Source organism: Anabrus simplex, chromosome 8 (assembly GCF_040414725.1).
Source record: "Anabrus simplex isolate iqAnaSimp1 chromosome 8, ASM4041472v1, whole genome shotgun sequence".
NCBI lineage: Eukaryota > Metazoa > Arthropoda > Insecta > Orthoptera > Tettigoniidae > Anabrus > Anabrus simplex.
Genome location: NC_090272.1, coordinates 94454911 through 94469236, shown reverse-complemented (window position 1 = coordinate 94469236; position 14326 = coordinate 94454911). Strand labels below are relative to the sequence as shown.

General features: G+C 38.9%; 1 protein-coding gene across 2 annotated transcripts in view; it reads left to right on the top strand.

Annotated features, from left to right (window-relative positions):
- LOC136878841 (uncharacterized) overlaps window positions 1-14326 on the top strand; it is a 322409-nt gene that overhangs the window by 177294 nt on the left and 130789 nt on the right. For both annotated transcript variants that reach the window (XM_067152369.2, XM_068229033.1), the window contains exon 9: window positions 2878-2991. In XM_067152369.2, coding sequence (XP_067008470.2) covers window positions 2878-2991 — 114 coding nt within the window. The remainder of the gene's footprint in view (window positions 1-2877; window positions 2992-14326) is intronic.

Here is a 14326-nt window from a genome sequence, read left to right as displayed (position 1 = left end):
TTTGACTTTCCAGAAAAATCTTTTGCTGGAATTTTATGCCGAATGACTATAACCACAAACAAGTTAAACCAATTGTGTGTCTATAGTATATTTGATGTATCTTTTAAAAGTAAATTAATTAAAATAATTTCTTAAATATCTCGGTAATAATGCACTCATCCAGCCTTTTAACTGGCACTTTTGTAATAAAAAAAAAAATTTAAAAAAAAAGGCATTAATTCCGTGAGAAAATGCAGTAAATCCTGTGAATATCTTGGGAAATGTTGCCGACATTTTTAGGAGCAAAGATACCAATTTTGAAGCAAGGTAATGAAGATGTGAAATAGATGTATTATTTTATGCAAGATAAGATTGCATTTAACTTGCACCGGGCGAGTTGGCCGTGCGGTCTGGGGCACACGGCTTTGAGCTTGCACCCCAGAGGTAGTGGGTTCGAATTCCACATTTCGGCAGCCCTGAAGATGGTTTTCCGTGGTTTCCTTATTTCGCACCAGGCGAATGCTATGGCCGATTCCTTCCAACTCCTAGGCCTTTCCAATCTCATCATCGCCATAAGATCTATCTATGCCAGTACGACGTAAAGACAACAGCATTTAACTTGTTTACCATGACCTAAATTCACTTTTGTTAAAGAGTATGGGATTTTTATGAAATTATCAAACTTTCATTTTCAACTTGTATAGGCATCAAATATTTACCAAGCAACTTTTTACAACTCTTCTGGAATTTTTGAAATATTAATATGTTGCGTGAGATAGAGATATTGCTTATGCCAATGTTATATTCCAGCAACGATGAATGAAAGTATGGATGAAATTAAGAGCAAACTTTCTAGGCAAAACTTGTTGGTCTGTTCATCTCAAATATCTATATATAAATTAGTCTGCAGTGATAAGAGAATCAAGGACTTTGAAAAAGCAGTAATCCAGAAAGGAGTGAGTCATGGTTGCACTTTGTCCCCCCTCCTCCTATTCGATGTTTTATACAAAACAGGCAGTAAAGGAAATAAGAGGAATTTGGAATGGGAATCGCAGTCCAAGGAGAGGCAGTCGAAACCCTGACGTTTGCTGATGAGTTATCTTATGTGACACTACAGAAGATCTGGAGAAATTGCTGAATGTTATGGACGGAGTTTTGGGTAAGGAGTAAAAGATGAAAATATAAGTCCAAAACAAAAGCGAGGGAGTGCAGTCCTAAGAAGTCAGGTGATGCAGGTAATATTAGATTAGGAAGTGAAGTCTTCAAGGAAGTGGACTAATATTGTTAGTTGCGTAAAAAACTAACGATGGAAGAAGTAAGGAGGACATAAAATGCAGACTAACACAAGCAAGTAAGGCCTTACTTAAGAAAAGAAATTTGCTCACTTTGAATATTGATATAGGGAACAGATGTTTTGAAGACTTGCCTGGAGCATATCGTATGTATGTGAAACATGGGCGATAACTAGCTCAGAAAGAAAAAGAATAAAAGCTTTTGAAATGTGGTGTTACAGAAGAATGCTGAAGGTGAGATAATCAAATTGGTGAGAGGAGGTCGATTTGGCTAAATTTGACCAGAAGATGAGATACAATGATAGGGCGCATCTTAAGACACCCAGGACTTCAGCAGTTCATTTTTGAAGGATGGTAGGGGTAGACTGAGGTATGAATATGACAAGCAGATTAGAGCAGATGTAGGATTTAGCAGTTACTTAGAAATGAAAAGTTTAGCACAGGATAGGTTGGCATGGAGTGCTGCATTAGACCAGTCTGTGGACTGATTGCTCAAAAATCAACTTGTTCTTGATCCAGATATAGGCTACACTGTCATGCGACAAATATTCGCTGTACCACTCAACGCAAAATAATTTTCTAACCTCTGAGTGGAATGAGAGATAAAAGCACAAATAAGTCGCTGTGTTATTCAGCAATCTCGCTGCTAACCGGCTTGGAAAACTGAACATTCTTGAGGCTAGTGGCTTTTTCTTTTTCCATAATCACGCAACTCTGGCGACAGCTCTTATCCAATTAGGAAATCGCTTCTTTCACAAGGGATGGCAAATGACATTTTCAGGGCTAGGATAAATGTCATCGTACTAAGCGGTAATAGCGTAAATTCATGACAATATGGATGAGGTATTTTTATATAGATTTAATACGATGCGAGTCGGGACTTTGAATTTACTTTGTGCTAAGCGGGGAAAACGTGCTAACAAGGAATGCACTAACGTAGTTTCACTGTATATTTTTCTGATTATTCAGGAAATTTATAGAGCAAAGGTCCCTGCCTCTAAAAGTGCACAGAAATAGTGTTGTGCAATAACAAAAACCTCTGCACGAATTCCATATATTGCATGCGAGACTAAGAAAGAAATGGTTAATTCATTTCAAGTAATGCCTCGTGTGCCTAATATACTGATGTTTGTGAATACCTGTGATTAACTGCGATTTTCTTGGTGGTAAGAATTAATTTTTGTTTTGGAGTTGCAATGGAATTTATTTTACATTGTTCATTTTGAACAAATCGTTTACTTTTCTTTGTTCACTTTGTCAAGACGAGAAAAGTAGAAGGTATGAAATTAGTCTAGATGGATGCTGCAGGCCAAATTTTTTATACATTTTTCTGATCATTTCAGTAGGACTGAAACCTGGAACAAGTCCATTGTTTAATGTTAGGCCCAACTGGATTATGGTTAAACTGATCAGTTTGTGTACTATTAGTCTAAGCAATGCATTCTCCTTGAACATTACAATATCATTCGTTTCCCCTGTATAGTTTGCTAGCTTTTGTGAAAGAACAAAATGTCACGTAGAAGGTTCCTTTAAATTCATTCTCCAGTTTTCCGTTTTGATAACAATAAGAATGATCACTGAAGAAATTGTGTGTCTTGTGTTACAGCCAAAGGATGATGCTGCAGATGATGACACTCGTGCTCGTTCTGCATTGTTTCGTGGCAGACCCTTCATCAAATTGAATTGCCCGCATTGCTACACACGGTGCATTACCTTTCAGGTATTACAGAATTGTTTATTAATTGTTTGTAGATCATCTATGCTTTGCGATATTTATGGAAACAGTCTACTGAATGAGACTATGAATGCACAGTGAGGTCAAGGAGAGCATACTGTACCTCAGGTTAGCAGTAAACTTGTATTGTTGTTTTTGTTTCCTAATGACAGACTTCCAGATTTATTCCATTGAAAGTGGAAACACACTACTGTCACCTTGCTGTGTTAACATGTATAGTGTCACAATGTAACCTGTCCAGAATGATGTGCTATAACTTTTTGCACACTGTACGAAATGTATAGTGATCACATTGCACTCAATGTCATGGGTGTTCACGTCGGCTGACGTGACGTAGAATCTGGTGGCGGCGTTCCTCACAAGAAGCAGAATTTTTGCTCTAACACACATCTGGCGATGCGAGTTGTGACTAGCAGTTTCATTTAGTGATATGGAAGAAATGTTAATTGAATTGGTGTGGATGCATGATAATATGTGATGTGGGTTAGATTAACTAAAGAAAGCAGTAAAAAGTTAGGTATGGTATGAAATAAAGGAAAGTTCGTAGTTGACCACTAAAATTAAATGATTTTAATAGGCAGTCGGTGAAAACAGTTGCCTATTTTTATAAGACCGTATTTCTCCGAATCAAAGACTTTATTTTTCTCAGAGTCTTGTGATAAATAAAGGGTTGTCTTGCATTCTCTACCTAGCAGTAATTAACACCACTGGCAGCTACCACGGAAAGCACGCTGCTTACATTCACACGCACACACTCCGCACATAAAACTCGACCTTTAACGTCTGCATCTTTTATTGGGCCTCTATAGGCTACATTGTTAGCCGCGGCAACCAGTTGTACAGTGCCTGACGTCACTGGTTCTCAGGAAGGAGTTAGGGGAGAATTACATTCTACTTGGCGGGAGAACAGGCGAGTGACAATCCCTTGAACAGATTAAAAAATATCCCTGTATTAGGCTCTTCAAAAAAGTTTCTGAAATTGCCGGAATGTCATCAAAACATGCCAGTCCTTGAATTCTTAGAAAGGCCATGGATACTCTGTGGCAGTTATAACATGTCTACTGTACTAGACACTTTGTAAATTTAATAGTTTTACAGACAGCAGGAATATTTCCGCAATGGATTGTCGTATTGTAAGGACGTGTCGTGTCTAAAAATGTGTATTGTACAAGAACCAAACCAAACCCCATGGCACTCCAGCCCTTGAAGGGCCTTGGTCTACCAAGCGACCTCTGCTCAGCCCGAAGGCCTGCAAATTACGACGTGTCATGTGGTCAGCACAACGAATCCTGTCAGTCGTTATTCTTTGTATAAGAAAGGCATTCTATTATTTCACAAACCAATTTTTAAGCCTTATTTAATTTTTTGAAAGAGAAAGTGGGGGTTGTTTTGGATTTGGAGAAATATGGTGATCATAATACACTTGTTATCTTAAACATACTGCTAACTTCTGTTTGTTGCAAATACAGTTGAACCTGACTTGTACGTATATCAAGGGGAAAAGAAAAAAGTACCTGAAACTCAGAATTATTTAGAAATCTGACTTATGCAATACGCCATGTATTTTCTGAAAAACCAATGAAATAGACCTACATGTGTAAATCCTTGCAAATAATAAATACATTAAGACAGAAAATATTATTTTGAACTTGGCCCAGCCTTAAAGAAATCAGATAGTTTGGCTTGTTTCACTTTTCTTGCATAACAGTATAAACCTCCTTTAGCAAACTTAGTAATGAAACCGAAGAATTTTTAGTACAGCTTTTCGCACTGATGTAACACTTACACACTTCGATTGCACTTAACACTTCACTCAGTTCAGGTGTCAAGATTCAAATCGTTATCTCAATTTCCAATGTCGCTAACGCTTGTAGGTGGTCCATCACCGCCGCGTTGTTGGCATACATCAGCAATAATCTCTTCATCCGGTAGTTCTCCACATACAGCCAGATTGTCATCAAAATGCACAAAAGTATCGAATTCTACACCCTCCGAAAGCGCTAGCTCATTGCCAGACAAAACTTCGTCCCCATAATCATCATTAGAGGCAGCCTCTTCTAGTAAGACACCAGCTTAGCGGAAACAGTTGCCGATTGTGGAGGATGACACCTCCTTCCAGACAGCCGAAATAAAGTCCATGGCTTGTAGAAAATTAATGGAGAGAGGTTAATTTCCTGCTTCACTCAGTGTTATTAAATGTTGAACCAGCATTTTTCTATAATGCACTTTGAAATTTGCAATGATGCTCAAATCAAGTGCTTGTAGGACGCGGGTACAGTTAGTAAGGAAAAATTACATTTGGACATTCTCCAGGACGATTTGAGGTAGATGTGCTGCACGACGATCCATAAGAAGAAGGATTTTCTTCTGTTTCTTTTTCATTTTAATGTCCAGTTTTTTCAACCACTATTCCATTAGATTCATATTCCTAAGGATTTTTTTTGCACCCTGAAAACACCTCGGATTCGATTTTCCTACCACAAGTGGAGGAAGTTTGTCAGATCCATCTACATTGGTGGCGAGAAGTACTGTTACACGAATTTTACTTTTCTTCCTTCCATGGTATGAGTCACCTTTTTTAGCTAATGTTTAATTAGGAAGGAGATTGTAGAATAGGCCGGTCTCATCACAGCTGTAGATGTTTGGAGGCTGATAATCGCTTACGATACCCAGCAGAACCTCTTCTTTCCAGTGTTGCACCGTGACGTCGTCTGCAGATTTTGAGTCATCGCAAATTGTTCTCCCTGTGATTCCATGACGATCTTTAAATCCTTGCAACCATCCTGATGAAGCCTTGAAAGCAGCAGTGATACTCATCATTTAGCTAAATTTATTGCCTTTGCCTTCAGCATGTCTCCACTAATTGGTAGAGCTGCATCCCGCTTTTTCTGGAACCATGTGAAAAGTGCTTTCTCCAAATCTACGTACCTTCCTTCTTGCTGATGGCTGCGCTTTGCTGATTTTGAACCCAGTTTTAAGAACTAATCCAAAATAGCGTTTCTTTTACTGCTCATTGTTCATAGCATGGTATAAGCAATCCCTAAGTCTGAAGGGATTTCAGTTTTTGTTTTGTGTGGATTAGCATCCACTTCTCGTATAACTTTTCCTTTTTCTGTTCTCCATGGCTAATCAAAAGCAACTGAATGACAAAACTACTGTTCACCAGTAAACACCAGATGCCGGCATCGTGGACATTTTACTTCTCTGTTGTTCCCACAAGAGAAATTCTCATATTCAAACAAATTTACTGTATTTTCTTTTGTTTCCGCACCGAAACAGCCCACTTTGCTTATAATGTATCTTAATCTTTGGCGACGTGTCAAAAACGACGAAGGTAGAGGAGGGGCGAAGGGACTTGCCTTTGTTAAGCCACCAGTAAGTGTCAACAATGTCACTCGGCGAAACTCTTGTGTTCTGTTTCAGCACCGAAATCCGATCACTCTACTTCTGCCTATGCCGACAACTTCGTAAATACAGTAGTTTCTTTTTAAAAAGCACATTCTCAGCACAATTACGCAACCTCAGTTATATTTCACTGGCACTTTATACGAATAACAGCGAATTACATATAAACGGATTACGTATAAAGGTTTAATTAACACTCTTTTAAATTATATTCTGCCGGGACCTAAAGGAAATTACGTAGAAAAGAGTAACGTATAAAGCGGGTTCAACTGTAGCTTCTCTAAAGCTCCCTCTGTGGATCAGTGGTTGTATCGACCTCTAGATCCCAAGGTAGCGGGGTGAAACTTGTCAGTCGTAGCTGGATTTTTGAAGGGTGGAAAGAAAGTCCATTCGATGCTCAATGTTGTACGATGTTGGCATGTGGAAGATCTCTTGTAATTCATTTTGGTGTTCACCTGACAAAATTAATTAAAACTTGGCCATTGACGTCAAAGAGAGATTCAGTGTGTTCTGCCATCTAGTAGGCCTAGAGTAAAATGGAACGTCGAAATTAATGAGCAAGCAGCCAGATGGCGTATTATCATTATTATTATTATTATTATTATTATTATTATTAGCTTCTCAAAATTGTATAATAATTCAATAATTTCATCCTTGATGAGATTATGTAAGAAAATTGAATTCTTCTGTGTTCAACCTGAAGTACATTTGAAGTCTTTATTGATATCCAGGTAGCTTACTAAATTGTGATGATCTCAACTTTTCTTCCTTCCGCAGATTTGTATGACTTAGTATTCATGGCAACAGAAACAGCACAGGCAATTTAATGCTGATCAGAATCCCATGAAGTGGATGTACTGCTCTAACTTGCCATCAAGATGAAGCGTGAGCCTGAGAACAGTCTGTTTCCTCACTTTGTGCCACATGCAGTGACATCATCAACCTCCCCTCCCCACCAACTTAGCTCAATGCAAGTTCACGTGAGGCGACAGTAGTATGTTTGCATTGTGTTTCCGCCTTAATCTTCAGATGTGCCGATACAGCTTGAACGGGACTTGGATATCAGATAAGCCAGTGCCATTGCTCAGTTAGCACTAGAAGGCATGTACAGTGAAACCTCTTTAAACCGGACGTCCGGAAAACCCGGACCAGTTTTGAGAGAAGAAATTGTTTTTCGGCGTAGTAAATGAAGACTTGTTTTACAGACGATAAATTGCTATTCTTGGTAGGTATATTACTCTTACTCGAATTCTCTTGCCAACGGGCGAGTTCATTGCACTCACTCCACCTGCTGTTGCTACGGAGCAGACTGGTGACTCAGCCCTCTCCTACCCCCACCCGCGCCTCGCACTTACATTGACTAAGAAACAACGTTCCTCAGTTGCGCTGCAATCTCGGTAGTGTTCGCGAGTTTTCCTAGCTTCACGGCCGAGGTACAGTATCGTTGTCCGCAATTGCGACGAAACGTAAAAACATTGTTGTGACTATGGAAAAAAGGATGGAAGCATTGACTAGAATTGATAAGGGAGAATCGTTAAAGAACATTCCTGCCGAGTTTGGAGTAGGAACATCGACCGTATCTGATTGGAAAAAGAACAGAAATCGCATTGAAGGCTTTTGTTTCAAGATGATTTCTAAGGACAGTTTGCATAATCGGTGTAAAGCAAAAACTGCTGTACTAGAAACTCTAGATGAAGCATTGTTTGCCAGGTTTTGTGCTGAAAGAGAACGTGGTTTGCCGACTTCTGGACCCATCATCCAACAGAAAGCATTGAGTTTGAACAAAGAGTTGCCCCAAGGAGATCAAAATTTCACACCTAGCCAGGGGTGGTTGGACAGATGGAAAAAACGGCATGGAGTGCGTCAACTTACAATCACTTGGGAAAGCTTGTCAGGTGATGCTGAAGCAGCAAGAAAATTTAAAAAAGAGTTTGAGGACTTTATTAAAAAGGAAGAATTGACGCCAGATCAAGTTTACAATGCCGATGAATCCGGTTTATTCTACCGGATGTTGCCGAGTAAAACGCTAGCCTCAAAAGTAGAAGATTCAGCCAAAGGGTATAAAAAAGGGAAAGACCGCCTCACCATAATGGCTTGCAGTAATGCGTCAGGAAAGCACAAACTTCCTCTCCTTACAATAGGGCAGTCTAAAAACACCTGTGCATTGAAAAATGTGAAACAAGATAGATAGATAAAGCCTTTATTTTCTTTATTTTATTGCCTGTCGTTTACATATCTGTAACGTGCGGGAGACACACTTAAAATACAATGACACTGTGACGTGCAATAATAAGAACGGTGACGATGCAATTATTTAAAGGTTAGGTTTGGGTTACACTTAGAGATGTCACGATAATTAGTTAAAATTCCAAGAGATATACTCAGTTACAGTTAGGTTGATTACAAGTATACGGTGAGGTCCAATTAGAACTCAGACAGTATCCGTAGCACTGCTACACTAAGCCTGACTATAGACACGCAGTGATGGACGGGTTAGGTCAGTACATAAACTAGAGAGAGTTTGGTACATCGATATGAAAACACTTTTAGCACACTAAGGAGCTAAGACACCAAACATAACACTAGTAGCTCAGAGCGACTCACTAGTTAATAATCCTTTGGTACCAAGGTATCTGGTAAGTCTCGAGACACAGTGATGTAGTAGGCGTTTGTCAAGTGACAGTTCAAAGGCAGTAAGTATTCCGGTGCACAGCAATTACCGAAGATAATGCACCCAGAAAATCCAAGTAACTTATCACACAGAGTCACCACATAGAAACAGCGAAAGCAATAAGTAAATGCCAGTTTTTTTTAAAAAAAAACAAACAACTTACCTCGAGGATGGTATGTAGAAGGTGCTTTTGGATCTTTGCAACCGTGACCAATAGTGTTACAGTATCATGGTAATCTAACAATTAGTGCACTTTCATAAACACGAAAGGATAAGCCGAGGTTTTAGGAATATAGAAATTTAATTTAAACACGAAATGAAATACTACACCAGGTTGAACTAAACGAAGATTAATCAAGAGGTTTGCGAAATTAAAGATTCAAAGGGTGGAGCTAATAATAATTTACATGAATTCACAATCACAAGGAGAGAAATGAATTCTATCCTTACCATGATGTTAATCTGGAAATACCTGCATAAATTAACAGGACACAGAAAACAGGAAAAGCCCCAAAACGTGAAACATGAAAAACCTCACAAACCAGAGGTACAGCACGGGCACAATAAAAATGGTTAACTCGAGAAATAGCAGAATACAGTTTTAAGAAATAAATTCAATGTGTGACACCACAGGGCCAGTGGAGACCAGAAATGGGAAACACGGTAATATATTTACCAATACTTCAGGAGCGTATCGGCGGGAGCAGGAATAACTGCTCGATATAATATTTCATAGGTTAGATCATATGCCCATTATCAGAAGGGTATCACAAGCGCAGAGGAGTAATTGCAATAAAATTCCACACCGACTCAACCAGAGCCTTACAGGAAACGGAGAAGTTACTCCCAAATTCAACACTTCACGTACCCAAATCACAATAGAGATCGCACGGATCTCACTAAGAAATCAGTTACCGGGGAGAAATAAAGAAATCAATAATAATAATTCCCCAAAATTCCAAGTCAAGTTCACAAGAACCAACAGTAAACGTACCCGTGTCAGTTTCCAGCAAAAAACATTAGTCAACTCATTCAATCCAACAATGTCAATCAATCTCAATGACAATAAAGGTCACCAAGGCAACCGTGAACTAAAATTAAAATTAGACGGTCAACGAGAAACCAAACACCGTTGAAGGGATTGGAATTCATTTTTCTCAGCTCCGTTAAGAAATAACAATTTACCACCCAGGGTGGTTGGTGATACAGGTTTAAGCTTATAGATCTGTTAGGCATATTTAGCTTACCAAGTTTGAAATGGGTATAACCCTATACAGAATTACATTCATTCAATAGAACAACTTTGATACCTTGCATAATGGGAAGGTTAAATTAGTATAGCTGACCACTGAAAAATAAAACCGAGAACCAGAAGAAAATGAGTTTTTGAAAAGGGGTCAGTTATGGACTAGCGAGAATGACGGCTCCGAAGGAGAATCAGAACAGAAAAATATAACGCAAGTTGAATTTACGTAAATAAAATAAGAATAGTCAAAAAGGTCAGAACCTACCAAAATTACACCCCAACAGGGGGAAAAAACCAGGGAAAACCCTGGATTAATATAAACCCTCACATGGCACGTCCGTCCCGTACAAGGACAGGAAACAAAATGCAAAATGGCTTCCACAACACTACTCAAGGCCCCGCCGTTATCGCTAGTAATAGGGAGCGAGTGGAGGGGGGAAGGAGGAAAATAGCCACAATTAGAGCAGCATGATACAGAGGTACACAGACAAAGATATGTATACCTCTGCTAACAATTTAAGGAGGACATGTTTGAAGGAGATTAAACATAAGGTATTAACCTTACAACTCTCCCCCCCCCCCCAAAACCCCCCCCAGGGGGTAGAAAATGAACCAATAATAATAAAATTAATATAACATGAGTAGCGATCATGGATACACAGGCACCAGTATACGTTTACGAATACTAGAGTCCAAAGGCTTTCTAGATTTCACAATGTGGCCTTCTTTTTTTTTTAAACGTGGATAGCAATACATTTGGAGAATCGAGGGAGATGTAGACTTCCATCAAATCAGGGGTATGATGTACCATGGTCCTGGTTTCTGAATATCACGAACGTAGAGCTCCAGACCAGCTCTGAAACAAGAGGGGAAGGCCACAGCACCACCAGAACAACCACAATGCGACTAAAACGCAGTAATATGGAAATGTCATACGCCATAACTGAAGGTATGATGTAATAAAATTTTTGCAAGAGTAATTTAGAAGTGGCAAGTAATAGATTTTCTTAATTGTAATATGACCACCGAGGAAAGAAAACTTTATATTTCAGGCTACAAGCAAGGTTACATTTAGTAGACTTAAATGCTTACATTGAATAAAAACCTCCACCCGAGACTGTGTTATTTAAATGAAATTCTCCAAGGGATGAAAACAAAAATAACTCATGTGACACATCATCATAATAATAAGCCCTATTAAGTGACACAAGGAAATACTAATCCGCATTAACTTCATCTCCTTGGAGCAAACAGTCTCAAAATTAAAGGTACAACTATATTCCCCGAGGTTAACATACATAAGGGTTAGTGAATGATTAGTACATTCCCCTTAGAAGGTTGCATTCAATATTATTATTCACCGAGGCTGACCCTAATATGTAACATTTTAAATGAATTACATAACAACATGGAGTAGGTTTGGCTGGCATAAAAACAAGGCCAACAATTGCCCAAAAGTCTCTAATTATTACTCAACAACCCAAATGTCTGTGTCTTCGCAACATGAAATGCACAACGCAACCAATCTAGGAATACTTTACATGCAAGTGCACACTGTATGGATCTCACCGAGTCATAAACGGATGAGGCAGGACAGACAGCCCACACCCGAATAAGGGAACCAAACCAAGGCACACTCCATAAAAGTAATGGAATATGCGAGGAGGAAATAGGACACGAAAACATGGGCGATGACAGAAAGAGGCATGCACACGTACCAAACAACCTGACATGACAGTTAGACCCTCAACAAGGCATGTAATTTTAAGAGAACTACAAAATTCCCACCATAAAAACCAATTTTTTTTAAAAAAAAAACAAGATTCAAATTCACATCATGAACACGACGCTTACCCCAAGAACCCCCAAACAGATCAGAAATGGCAACCGCACCATCCCACATATAACATACCTAAAGGATATCTAGCCTACATGTCTACCATGCCTTACCCCCGAAACCAAAACAATCAGAAGAGACGTTGCACCATTGTTTAAAAGGGCATCGAACCCTCAGCACAATTCCCTTAATACATTCAATATCAACTAGGGTAAGGAAACCACCAAAACTCCAATCACACATAAGAACACACAAGAAAAACCCTAGGTTTGGGACAATCCTAATAAGGGTTAGGGTAATCAAGAAGTAAGTAGTACATCCAGAATTAACAAAATGGAAAATTTGAAGAATATCACCAGATAACATATGTTAGGTAACCTCATGTAACCCAGAAATGATGACCAGCAGTAGTAGTTTTCCAAAAATATCAGTTATAACCTTCATTGGAACATGCCAGATCCCAAGGTAGGACAAAAACCCCAACGATATACCACAAGCAATAATACCAGGATGCCAAAATTGATTAAATTTTACTGGTATAATATCCAAGAGACAATAACAAGCAAACACGAGTTTCACAGAGAGAAATTAGTATCGCAGGGTAAATGAGATGATTAGATCATGAGATAATTCTTACCTATTGGCATGGTTATCAAGAAACCACATTACCATGGCATATTTTTACAGATAATTGTAACTGGTATGTACAAATGGAGTTTAGAAGGTGTGCGAGAAGAAAAAAATTCAAAACGGTAAATGGTTTGAAGAAATGAGGAAGAAAGCAATCTAAAATCCACAGGTAAGCAATGTGCATCCGATTATGTCCAGGAAGGAAAACAGAAGGAGATTATGTGGGGATATTTGGAATTCCATAGGTGTACAAGAGAGCTCAAAGGTTAATCCACACGAAATCTACGACAACTGTCACCAATCCAAGGAATAATGATGAACAACAACCTATTACCTGAATAAGATACCACAGGCAGGCCAGGGTTAAGGAATACAGTAACTATTAACCCACGGAGAGACAGGACAAGCAGAACCAGCGAAGGGTATAATACAAGGGTACAGATAGAGAATGAAGGCAATGGGTGGGTTGATGTTCACCAAACTGAATTGAAAGAACCAAGTGACTACATAAGAAACCAGGTGATCCGATACAAATTAAGAAAGAACATAATGTTCCATACCGAAACACACCGAATTCAACGTAAGTCAGGGGTCGATGCATACCCAAGAACGACAGATTCCCTAAGAGGGACACAGGGGAAACCTTGAACTAAAAATAAGGTGAATAAACCTACATACGAGACGTCCCATACCGTCCGTAACAACCTTACCTAACACTAGGCATCAAGGTTAAATAAAATATACCAGCCATGAGATGGGTAAACGATGACAAGCAAAAATATTAGAGTCGGTAATGAAGATCCCCTAACCGACAATACTAACATGAACCGAATCCTCCCCACCGCCAAGGTACACACCAGATAAAATTAAACTTGTTCAAGAAACATACCTCGTACCATGGTGTTAAATTAAATGAAAATAACCCAACACGAATTGGTTAGATCTCAGGATATGAGGCCAGAACAGAAAACTAGGTAGGTAGTACTCTTAAGGAGCACCAGAACATAAGGAGGAGAAAATTTAGGACACCATAAGCAATAGAATTTACTTCCCACCAAGACAAGGGCTACAGGAAAAATTTTCAAGGATTGTTATAACACATGACCATGTTCAGGCAAGAACAACACTAAATAAGGCTGGGTCTATCACCCATAACATTACCACAAACTACCAGTAATAGATAACAATAATAAATGTTTAAAATTAAAATTTAGGATAACAGGCCAAGGGAAAAAACCACAACCAAAAATTGCAGACAGGCAGGAACAAATTTACCACTAGAACCAGACCCAAAATGGTGATAATAATTCAGGAAATAGTTTACAAGGTTAATTTCAGGTTACTGCAAGATTACACACCAATACATGCAACTAATGTAGCAGGTACTTTACCTACATGACACTGAACCATTCACAGTTAAAAGGAGTAATAATCCACAATACATTCTCTTAACAGGTTTAAAACCAGATTAACCAACATATGGATGCTGAAGGTAAGGGTAGGTTCAAATCACAACTTCATAACACAAGGC